The 13,016-nt window shown below is 37.8% G+C and overlaps 1 protein-coding gene across 1 annotated transcript; it reads right to left on the bottom strand.

Moving 5' to 3' along the window:
- Positions 1-1,834: 1,834 nt before the first annotated feature.
- LOC132612987 (uncharacterized) lies at positions 1,835-3,537 on the bottom strand. Its single transcript, XM_060327049.1, has 3 exons — positions 2,914-3,537; positions 2,572-2,692; positions 1,835-2,511 (listed from the first exon to the last, which is right to left on the bottom strand). The coding sequence occupies exons 1-3, from the start codon at positions 3,535-3,537 to the stop codon at positions 1,835-1,837; spliced, it is 1,422 nt and encodes a 473-aa protein (XP_060183032.1).
- Between the last annotated feature and the right edge of the window lie 9,479 nt (positions 3,538-13,016).

The raw sequence follows: 13,016 nt of genomic DNA on the forward strand, positions 1-13,016 counted from the left end.
CAAATAAAAATAATAGAAAACAAAGGAAATCTAGTGAATTATGGCCAGCAAAAGTAGACATTAACAGATTATCACCAACTAGAATCCAAGAGCCTTGGCTTGATAACTTCTATCACACCTTCAAAGTCTCACAGGTGGAAAGCATCAAGTCATATGGATCATTCTTTAGGCAAGCTTGAAAGTAGTTGTATATTGCTGTGTATATCACCTTCTGCATGAAGACCAGGCCACTATCTTGCTTGATCCATAACCAGTACAGTCTGCTACTTATATCATGAACATCACAGCATTTATATTAAGGAATGAGCATGACAAACACACTAATACCACCCAAATACATATGCTGCAATAGTTCACATTCTATTGAAATTTTGCACTTAGCAATGGATTTAACTTCTGGTAACAAGGACTTTAATCTGGTGCTTTGTCTTGTGTAGTTCTTACTCTCAAGTTAGGAATTCCTATTTTTTCCAAATTCAGAATCTTCTTAGCTTGACTTAGTAGTTCCTGAAAATTATGAAACTGAATATCACCTGCAAATCAAAAACAAAGTTAGTTAAAAAGTCTGCAAGTCCATTTCCTTCTCTGTGTATATGCACCACAGTCACTCTTTGATCTTCCATCAGCCTTTTGACATCATCCACCAACATTGAAATGTTCCAAGGGATCTTCCATTCAGCATTGATAATCATCTTTATGGTCATAGAATCAGTCTCTATAATCAATGGAAAGAGTTGCTTATCCACACAGTACATCAGTCCCATTCTAATAGCCTCAGCCTCAGCAATTATATTTGATCCATCAATCAGAGTTTTAGCAGCTGCATACACCAATTCACCATATTCATTTCTGATACAAAATGCAGCAGAACTTGGTCCTGGATTTCCTTTAGCAGCTCCATCAGTATTACACTTGTAGACTCCAGATGCAGGTCTCATCCATTTAATAACTCTGCAGATAATAGTTGGTTTATACCGTTCAAAAAAATGAATAATCTGATGCCATCTAGCTGGAATATTTAGCCTAGGAAACTGAACTTTGCATAACATGTAAATGTTTAGATTTATTTCATATATCACTCTATTCAGATTCATATTGCCATCATGTAGCTTATTGTTTCTCCACTTCCATATTTTCCACACAATGAAAGTAGGAACTGGTTTGTATATTATCTTCAGTTTTTAATGGAATTTTGCTTCCCACCAACTTCTAATGGCATGTTTCATCTGAATACAATTCATGCTCAGTCCAGCCCCTGCATTAAAGATTCTCCATACCTTAGTAGCCAAATCTCCACACAGAAACAGATGGTTAATAGTCTCATTCTGAGCAGTATAGCAGCAACAACACTTTGAAACTATAGGAATGCCAATACTTGCCACCACTTCATCAATTGGCACTTTAAACTTCCCCAATCTCCACAAGAAGAATGAAATTTTAAAAGGCACACCTTTAATCCACATATTCTGAAATGGCACTGTTATATTATATTTTTGTCTCAACAGCTCCCATGCACTACTTATTGTAAACCTTCATGTACTTGTTGTCATACACCAAGATCTGTCCCGTTCATTTGATGCATATTTAATATCAATTTCCTGTGTTATATGTTGCACTATATCTTCAGGAAATAGCTGCATGAGTTTGTTCATATCCCATCTTCCATTTGAAATAAGCTCAGAAACATCTTCAGCATGATCATTGATATGCCAGGACTGGGGAACCACATAGCTAAGAGCACCTAACTTAGTCCAATTATCAAACCAGATGTTTGAACTTCCAATCTTTGGCTCCCACCATATTTCATGCTCAATACTTTCCCTTGCTTCCAACATCATTTTCCACACTTGTGAACCTCCCTTCCATTGAACCACTTGAGGAATTTGCTTTTTACAGTATTTTTTCCACATAAAATTAGCCCAAAGTGAACTAGTGGTTCTAACCTACCACCAAATTTTAGCACATAAGGCTTTGGACATGTCATAAATAGACCTGAATCCCAATCCTCCTTCATGTTTAGGAAAGCACATGTTAAGCCAAGATGACCCGTGTCTGCATCTTCCTTCCTCCTTATTATTCCAAAAGAACCTTGCAAGATCTTGTGTAGTTCTTTAATAACACATTTAGGAGGCCTTATAACAAATAGAACATGAATTGGAATACTTTGAAGAACACTTGTAATCAACACTGCTTTTCCACCATAAGACAGTAACTTTCCTTTCCAAGTTTGCAACTTGTCTTTGACTTTCTTCAAAAACTTAGTATAGTCCACTTTCCTTTTCCTGGCATGAGTAACTGGTACTCCAAGATATGTAAAAGGAAATTTCCCTCTCACAAATCCTGTTACTGCTGCAACCTGCTGACTCAACTCATTTGAAACTTTGCTGAACATATAAAAAGAACTTTTCCTCTTGTTTATCAGCTGTCCAGATATCTTCTCACATTCTTCAAGAGTATCCATGATCATCTGTAAAGAGTAGTTGTCTGCAGCAGAAAAGATGATTGTATCATCTGCATATGCCAGATGATTCAGCTCAGCACTCCACTTTGGCATCCTATAACCAACAAAACCATGTTGATCAAATAAAGAGTTTAAGGCTCTTGAAAGAACTTCTGCAGCTATGACGAAAAGAGCAGGAGAGAGTGGATCACCCTGATTGACACCCCTTGTGGAGTGAATGAAACCATGTGCCTGACCATTTAAAAGCACAGAATACCAATTATTTGCCAACAGTCTCCATATAAGATCAATGAAAGCTCTAAAAATTCCCATCTTCTTCATCACCTTACAGAGATATAACTATGAGACCCTGTCTTGTTCTTTTGTCATATCCATTCAGTGGCAACATTCACAACATTTGATGGTTTTCCTCTCTTCCTTATATCAATTACAATTTCTTGTGTCAACAATACATTCTCAATTATATTCATGTCCTTGACAAAACTTGATTGATTTGGAGATATCACCCTTGTAAGTAATTTGTCCAATCTACCATGAACTACTCTAGATATGACCTTATTAATAAAGTTGCTAAGACTTATGGGTCTCATATCAGAGAAAGACTCAACAACATTCTTTTTTAGCAGCAATACTAGATTAGTGTGAGTGATTGAATTGGGAAGAGTCTGACCATCAAAGAAAGCTTTAACAAAACTAAATACATCATCCATGATCACCTCCCAACACTTCTGATAAAATATCCCATAAAATCCATCAGGGCCACAAGTACTATCTCCATTTAATTCAAACACTGCCTTCTGTACTTTCTCCAAAGTAGGTTGTTCAGCAAGTAGCATATTATCCTCCTCTCTAATCAGTTCAGGAATATGATTAAGAATTGGAGAATCTTCACTAACCTCCTCATGAGTAAATTGCTTATGAAAAAAGTTAACAGCTTCCCCAGCAACTCTATCAGCATCCTCTAACCAATTTCCATCAGCATCTTGAATCCTCTTGATCTGGATTCTTTTCCTTCTTCCTTTTACCAGACTATGGCAGAATCTTGTATTTTTATCACCTTCTGAAAAACAGCCCATCCCAGATTTTTGCCTCTAGAATTCTTCCTCATAGTAAAGATACAATTTAAGTTCAGCTTGAGCCCTTTGCATCACCATTCTATTTTCTTCAGAAGGGATATCCTCAAACAACGGCTCTTTGATCGTAACTGTATCTTCTCTGATCACTAGTTTCTTAAGAAATCTGAATGGTTTGATGACATTCTCCACTTGATCGCCACAAGATAAAAGTAATGGTGCAAGATTAGAACCAGTCCTTGACAAATGCTCCACTTCAAGATGTCCAAAACAATTCTGGAATGAATCATTATGCACAATCCTATCCAACCTCTTGAAAATGCAGTCATTAGCAGCCCTACCATTCCAACAATTGAAAGGACTTCCTTTAAAAGGCATCTCATGTAACTCACAAGAATTCAGACAAAAGGCAAAATCTTCATATTCTTGTGGAAATACTGGTAAACCTCCTATTTTTTCTTCTTCATTCAATATAACATTGAAATCTCCACCAATCAGCCAAGGAGATGTCATGTTACTAGCCAAGAAGTATAAACTATTCCATAACTGCAATATCTCCACTTCTGAACATTTAGCATAGACCATTGTAACCACCATGTTTCTATTCAATTCTTGAAACTTCAGCTTTACAGTAATGGATTGTTCAGTATCCAAAAGAACCTCAACATCTATATTATGTTGAACAAAAAACCAAATTTTACCATTACAGTTGAAATTAGCATAAGGCATTCCAAGTCTCCTTCTATATTTCTGAATCTGTCTCTAATGATGAAAAGGTTTTATCAGAGCCACCAAAAAGAACTTGTGATGCCTATTTAACATTTGAACTCTATGAAATGCTTGTGGAGAATTCAACTGATCTTATGTTCCAAAATAAAGATTTAACAATCATTTAACAGATTTCTTTGAGTTATTCCTTGTTGAGCACCTCACTGTTTATGGACCATCAGAAGAATTTTGCTTTCTTCCTTTTCTTGACCCTTTGCCTTGTGTTTTTGGAGATAATCCTACTTCTATGCACATCTGTTGAAGATTCATTTCAATAGCAGCACCATCAGTATCTTCTTTCTTATTTTTTACCAAAGTCAACTTTTCTTTCTCATCATGAAGATTATAAGAAACAACATCATGCAAAGCATTATTAGGGGAAAGAATTCTATTAACACTCAGAGGCTGAGCATCCTTGACATCAGGAATAATAGCCAAAGCTAAATTCCTTTCTTCTGCATCTGCTCCTCTCTCAGGATAACAGCCAACCAACTACAAGTTACTACTAGAATTGTCTACATCATCCACATTAGAAATCTCTTCAGTCACCCTATCTACATCAACCTGTAAGCTCATATCACGACCATTCTCATTATTCCATTTGTTGATAATACTTGAGTAACCCGTTCCTTTTTCAAAGTAGATTCCATTTTGCTATCTTTCTCAGCCTTGTTATCAGGTATAGAGAAATTAGCTAAGCACGCTTTTGTGTTATCAACAATCTTGTTATCAGGAATCACATCTGATCCAATGACAACATCCTCTTCTTTATCCAGCACCTCACCTTGCTCTATCTCTTTTAGTTCATACTTAGTTGAATCAGCATGATCATCCATCACTTTCAAAGTATCAGTAACAATTTTGTGCTGAGCCTCCAGATCATCAGTTTGCAAGTCTTGCCCCTGAACCAACACCTGAAGAGAATTGACTATATCTTCATGCCCTTCAGCACTGATAAGCTCCACTTCTGCAACTTTATCATTATCAGTTGAGACCATTTGATCTTGTGAATCCTCCAAATTGTTCTGCACTTTAACATTTGATTTCTTCTCTGAATCATCCTTCATTAACAACAAATTTTTGTTCTGACCACCTTGTCTTCTTTGATCTTCAGAGATAATCAATTCCTGCTTCTGATCTTCATCTGCATTGTTATTTACCACTTCTACATCAATATCATCTCCATTATTCTGATCTTGTAGCGCCTCAAACTTGTTTTGGACTATCACATTTGTATCCTTAATCTCAGTTGGGCTGATCTGTGACAGTTTTGAATCTGAGTTATCCTGCTTGGCACTAGAGAAATCCCTATTATCTTTAACATCATTCCAATTCCCAGGATCACCAAGTAATTTCCCACTAGCTAATCTCTTTGCATTAAATCTCCTCTTATTCTGATAAAAATGATTCCTTGGAGGTTGTGCATCATGTAATTTACCATTTGCTACCTCATCATTTTTCATCTCATCAATCACAATATCCTTACCTTTCTCGACAGAATCATTTTCCACTTTCTCAGGCTCATTCACTACATGCTCATCAAACTTCTCCTTTTCCTCATCAAACAATGCTAGTTCAGGATGAAGTCTCCTGCATCCAACCTCATTATGCCCTTGTAACTTACATTCTTTACAATATTTTGGAAGATAATCATATTGTGTCTTCACTTTTTCAACTCGAACCTCCTTAGAATCCTCATCTTCAATTTCCATATTAACAAAATCAGGTAGATCTGCCAGTAAGTCTATGAGCACTTTGACTCTTGCACAACTTGGTCTTGTACGATTAATAGAGGCAAGATCCACATGAAGAGTTATCCCAACAGCAGAGACAAGTGAAAATAATGCTTCCTTGACAAAGAAAGTAGGCATCAAGTATGGAAAAGAGATCCAAGATATAACCTTTGATGTTTCTTGATCAACTTTAAACTTAGAATCACATATCAAAGGTCTCATTTGGTAGGAATGTCCATCTCTAGATTGTATGTAACACATACCTTTTGAACAAAGAGTAACAAAGTCCTCCTTTGTCGAAAGTCTAATAAGTACATGTCTATCACAAAACAATCCAATTGTGCACTTCCTTTCATCCCATATTGAGTAGGGATGATAGTTCTTAGTTCCTCCAATGATGGCCATCCATATGAAAATTTACCAACGACTGCATGCTTCAAATCTTCCAATTGCTCCATCTGATCCACCTCCCTCTTAGTCCATCGCAATACATGAGCACCATTGCGATATTTCACCTTTTTAACAGAGAGTTTCGACGTAACGTTTTGCATCGGATTAGGGTTTTCTGGATAAAGTATATGTCTATAATCCATCTTAGGTATTGTATGTTCATTATGGGATTCTTTCATGGTTGTAATAGGTGTAGGAGTAGATGTAGAGGTCTGGCCAGCCACCAAAGATGACTGACCAGTGGCCACGACGGCCATATTGCCGACGGCTAAGATATAAAAATTAGGTTTTTGCATGGAACTAGGGTTTACGTTTTGAGCGAGCATTTGTTTTCTAGGAAAACGTCGAGTGTCACATACGAGACTCATTGACAATAGGTAAAAAACCAATCGCGTAAAATATACAAAGAGTTCTTTCCTTAAAAAATCAAAACAATCCGAGTTACGCTTAAATTATAAAAATTTAGGTAAGGATATTCTGAAAGCATACTAGACGGATTAACCCGGTCCACGTTGTCACGACCCAACCAGAGAGCCGCGACGGGCACCCGGTGCTAGCCCACATGGGCACCTCTTAACATACCTTTACATTTACATCTAGGTGAGCCACATATAGAATCATACACTTCTATTCATCAATCATACTAATCCCGTTGAACAACAATACCTTTATATCAACATTAGCAACTATGCCCATATCAATGTACATAAGCCGACGAGGCTAACAAAATGTCGTCCAAAATATAGGCTGACAAGGCCAAACACATCTAACCATATACACATGTCTACGAGCCTCTAAGGAGAGTATGTCATATCATATAGGCAGGACAGGACCCCGCTATGCCCATAAATATGTACACAAAAGAATCAATACCAAAAGCTATAGCTCCGAATGAAATGGAGCTCCGCTATGTAGTCCCTGAGAAATATAACTATGGATCAACCCTGTCTCCCTGGCCACCTGCGGGCATGACGTAGCGTCCACAAACAAAAGGACGTCAGTACGAAGAATGTACTGAGTATCTAAAGCATAATCAATATCATTATAGAAGCATAATAAGCGACATAAGAGATAGCTTAATATGGAAGATAGTAGTATCATCGTCATAAGAATTTACTTGCCTTTCATAGGGACTTTCCATCTCTAATGCGTGATTGTGTACATACATCCATATCCGTACTCATTTACGTTTCGTATCCATAATCGTATTCATATACATATTCTTATTCGTATCATGTTCGTATTCATACTCATATCTATATCATATACATATCCATATCATATACATATCCATACCATATACGCATTCATATCATATACATATCATTTACATAGCATACCCGACCACGAAGGTTCGGTGTTTCACGTACCCGGCCATGGTTAGGCTCGGTTATCATACATACCTAGCCAACCAAGGCTCAGTGTTACACATACTTGGCCTTACCAAGGCTTCAGGGTTATCCGTACCCAACTGCAGTGGTGCGCACGCATCGTCATATATATATATATATATATATATATATATATATATATATATATATATATATATATATATATATATACATCTATATATTCTACCCGGCCATATAAGCTCGGGGTTTCATAATAGCCATACATACGCACACATACATATAAGCTCATAGGCATCTTTAGCATTACCATTATTATCATCGTCATTATTATCGTTATCGCTATTATCATCGTCATCATCATCATCATCACCATTGTCGTCGTTGATTACGTCTATCCTTATAGGATTATTCGTCATTTGAGGAATTTAGTACAATCGTAATACATATCAAGATTTATAAGCTTTGTAGCTTTTTGGAGATAGAATTATTTGGAGAGCATCATAGGCTCATAGAAGAATAGATATTTGGCCAAAGAACCATGCCTTATGAAAGAAGGGTTAGCCTTACATACCTTTTCCGTTCAATTATTCTATCACTTGCACGTTCTCCTCCAATGCTCACGTTTCTACCTTCATTAGAGTTATACTATAATTAGAAAATCGATAGCTAGCATACAGGACTGAAGTTAGAGAAAACTGGAAAGCATCTCCTTTGTTTATACTACTTCCTCCATATCATATATCAACTCCCAAACATCAATGATATATTCACAACATCATAATAATAGTCTTTATTCTCCTACATTATCCATATTCTTCAATTCACTTCAAGTCGCCCATATCTGTGGTCATAGCACACTATTACATTCGTTCGCATACAATGTCTATCCCATGTTCTTAACATCATTTACAACATTATTATAATCATATCATATCACGAATCATTACTCAATCCAAACTATTACTCAAAGATGACACTATTCCCACATTCAAATCCCATTTCCTATATTCTCTTAAAATCCAAGTGTTTCAACTTTCAAACACCTTAAACAACATAGAAATACCATAAAACATACCTTAGATGGTGTGGGAATGAATCTTGAGTGGAAATACTTCACTTGAACAAAACCCTAGTTCTCCTCCAATGGAATTTCTTGTGGTCCACTAACCCTTGCAAGCTTTCTAACACATAAACACTTGATTCTAGCCTTTGATCTTTGTGTTCTCTTGAACTTGAGTGGAATATGCGTAGAGGAGGGTTTTTAAGCTCTCAACACTTGTAGAATATGAAAAATGAAGTAAAAGAACCCAAGGCATCTATTTATACAAACATTGAAAATCAGCCCGTCGGGACTTCCACGGACACTTATACGGTCCGTATAGTATTATATGGTCCGTATAAGTGGTCGTGGTTCACGAACCAGAAACTCATCTCCCTGCTGGGAGTTATACGGACACCTTATACGAACCGTATAAGTGGTCGTATAAATCCATTTCTCTGAAATGGTTTTCGTCTTCGTTCGATCTCCAATGCTTGTGGAACCTTCTTAATACTTGTATAATACTTCATTAGCCATAAAATAGGCTCTATATCAGCCCTTTAAGACATAACCACATAAACATTAGCTCAATCATAGAGGAATCTTTCCGAACACGACTTACGTTTCGCTCTCTTTAACAAACTAGACTTCACATTTTCATAGAACTTCAAAATCTTATTATATGAACCTCAAGCTATCTAATCCTTCGTTTCACCTCATGGGGATTTCATAATCACCATAATCTCACATTAGCCTATCTATAAGGCAACACATATGGAAATTTCCGAGGTGTAACACACATGTGAGTAAAGCATTGATAAAATAAATGATCTTTCTATCTTTCCCTATAAAAACTACTATCCTTATATATAAGAGGAATTAATTATATCCGGATATCATAAATCCGAACCTAAATACCCTGTATATAAAGGGAATATATTCAACTCTTTTCAAAATGACATGCTACATGACAAATCTTTTGCGGGAAATAAACAGTTCATGCAAATACTCACAAATTGGAACTCGAAGGTCAACCATATAGTATGGATCTTTAATAATAGGGTGCCTAACACCTTCCCTAGGGGATCACCAGAACTCTTACCTAAAACTTTTGATTAAGAAGGAGTTTTCACGATGTATGAATAAACCCTTCAAAAAACTGGTTTTCCTAATTTCCTAAAAATTAGGTGGCGACTCTTTTAAAACAAAGTCCGAAAGAGCACCAACGATTTCGAAGGAGCTTTTCCGAGCGCTAACCCTACCCGCAAAAATGCGAGCCATTACACCTAAATGTTTCAAACGACTAGGAAAACCTTAACTCAAGAGGCCTTAGGAACGCGAGTAGTATAAATGACCATAAATTGCATGCTTAACTACTACGTGCTTCGCATGCTTACCTGCTATATGTTTGAACGTGTATTGAGCTTGGGTACCATTGATCGGATAATCTAAAACTACATCCCCAAAAGAAAAACCATGAGGTTTGAGACTTACCTAAACTTATCTCCACTAAAGGTTGACTTGCAATGGCGAACCAAGGCGGGCAAGAAGCATGAACTCTAGGAGAGATGGCTGAGATGCTACGGGAAAAGTGCTATAGATGGAGAAACATCTACAAGAAATAGGGAGAAAGATTGAGGAGGTGGATGGATTATTGAACATGGTTGGGAATCCGCCAAAAAGCATACCCCAGGAACAGTATTATGAAAATGTTCCCGAAGAGTTGAGGAAGTTGGTGTTTAACTACTTACCACTAGAAAGAAGACCTGTAATATCCAGGAAAGGAACCCCGGAGGGAACCAACACAGAATGAGGGACAGGTTCAGACCCATGGGTGTTCGCACCAGACCCGCAGGAGGGAGCAGAGTCCTCGGAAGAGGACCCTGAGCCCGCTGAGGAAGAACAACCGGAAGAGGAAGAATAGCCTGAAGAAGAAGAAGAAGAAGAAGAATCGGAGGAAGAGGAGGAAGAACCTCATGACATGGAAGAGCCTGTCGACGTAGGGGTCGAAGGAGGAGAGAACCCGTTTGATATGTTCCCTGAGTTCCAGGGAAATGATGCGGACAATGAGTCTGGTTATTATTGTCACACCCTAACCTTACTAGGGTGTGATGGGCACCCGACCCCACATCCGGAGCCGAGCGGACCCACAGACCTTTAGGGCACACATAATCTTAATAGTCTTTTTAAATCAAATGAAGATAAAATACATAATAAACTCTCAAAATATTCTTGTCCGATGTTTTCCAAATCAAACAGAATCTATGATCATACAGAATTTAACACATAGTACAGAAGGACATATCGGCTGATGGAGCCGCTTACAGACTAACTTTCAATACCCACGACTCTGTCTGCAAAGTCTCTAACATTAACAGAACCTTTAACACATATACTCTGACTCAGCAGTTCTCCAGGAGCAAATGGAGCTTGCCATCTTCGCTGGAACGTCTTCTATAATGTCTTCAACTCATCTGGGAGTACCTGCGCGGCATGAAACGCAGCCCCCAAAGAAAGGGGGTCAGTACCAAATATGTACTGAGTATGTAAGGCAAGAAGCACAATAAACAGAATCATAATCGGAGTCAGGAGCACAGAAGTATAACAGAGAGAACCATAATCAGAATCAGAAGTACAGAAGGTAAGTACCTTATCCGAGACATCAAAAATGCTTACATTCAGAACACAAATCATGTATGCCAAAATCATATATCAGGAAAAACACAGAAGGTAAGTAACTTATCCAGAATATCAGAATACTTACTTTTCAATCACAAATGATGCATATCAAAGTCATGCAAAGGGCACAGGAACATGGTCGCCACTCCCGTCTCTGGCGCCATAACACACCATACTCCAGAAGATTTCATATCTCCGAACATCTCCGTCACACATCATAACATATACACGGTATCTCGGGAACCGGACATATACCACGAGAACCCGAGAATTGGATACACGGTACCCCGGGAACTGGACAGATACCACGAGAACCCGGGGACCAGTCACAACATACTCCATATACATATACACGGTACCCCGGGAACCGGACAGATACCACGAGAACCCGGGGACCGGTCACACGGTAACCGGAGACGGACATATACTACAGTACTCCGGAACCGGACACATCATACTCCGTATACACGGTAACCGGGGATGGACATATACCACAGTACCCTGGAACCGAACACATCGTACTCCGAAATTATATATATGGAACCCGGCCCTCAAACAAGGGACTCGGCGAACCATCCGCACGATACATACCGGCCCGGGACTAGGCGAAGGAGATTATAACATACGCACGAGCAGAGTAGTGAGAAACTAAATGCACATAAATCAAGACTCGATGGATATGTACACTTACCGACATTGGAAGGCTCAGAATCAAGTTCGGGTAAATCCGACTTAGTATGAGAAAGTTATGGACGTTTGAAGTACAGAACGTCCTATGAACATTTCAGGAGCCATTTTTGGAAAATCAAAGCAACAATCATATCAAGTGCCATCGGACATCTTTATAAATCAAATCAAATAGAACTTTTGGGACCATATATACGTATCAGTACATGTCAAGACGCAATGGAATAATCGTACGTGCTATCAGGATATTCGTAGCAGATTACTCATAACAAAATACTTATATCAGAATACGTATGTCAAAATACTTATATCAGCATACTTATATCAGAATTGGGAATACTCATATCAGATTACTTATATCAGAATACTCAAATCAGAATACTCATATCCGAATTATTTGATACTTATATCAGAGAGGGCATACGAATCATGACAAACTCGAAATTAAAGAGTAGAGTTACCTCAAAGTACAAATCATAACTTACTTGGCTCTAAGACATGCCAAAAGAAATAAAGGGTAAGCCTTACATACCTGTGCCACGCCTTATTAGCTACGCTTATTTATCCAAACTTGCTAGTCTACATACAAAAGAATTCACATAACCATTAGATTCATTGTCATTCACTTGTCTTAACTTCTCAAATAAATTCACTTATATTCTGTCGAAATTTCAGCAGCATTTCCCCTATAAATATAACCATCCCCGAGAATTCAACTCGGCCAAATTATCAACAACAATACCAACAATCATGATTCCAACTCCAACAATTAAT

The sequence above is a fragment of the Lycium barbarum genome, chromosome 10 (genome assembly GCF_019175385.1).
Source record: "Lycium barbarum isolate Lr01 chromosome 10, ASM1917538v2, whole genome shotgun sequence".
NCBI lineage: Eukaryota > Viridiplantae > Streptophyta > Magnoliopsida > Solanales > Solanaceae > Lycium > Lycium barbarum.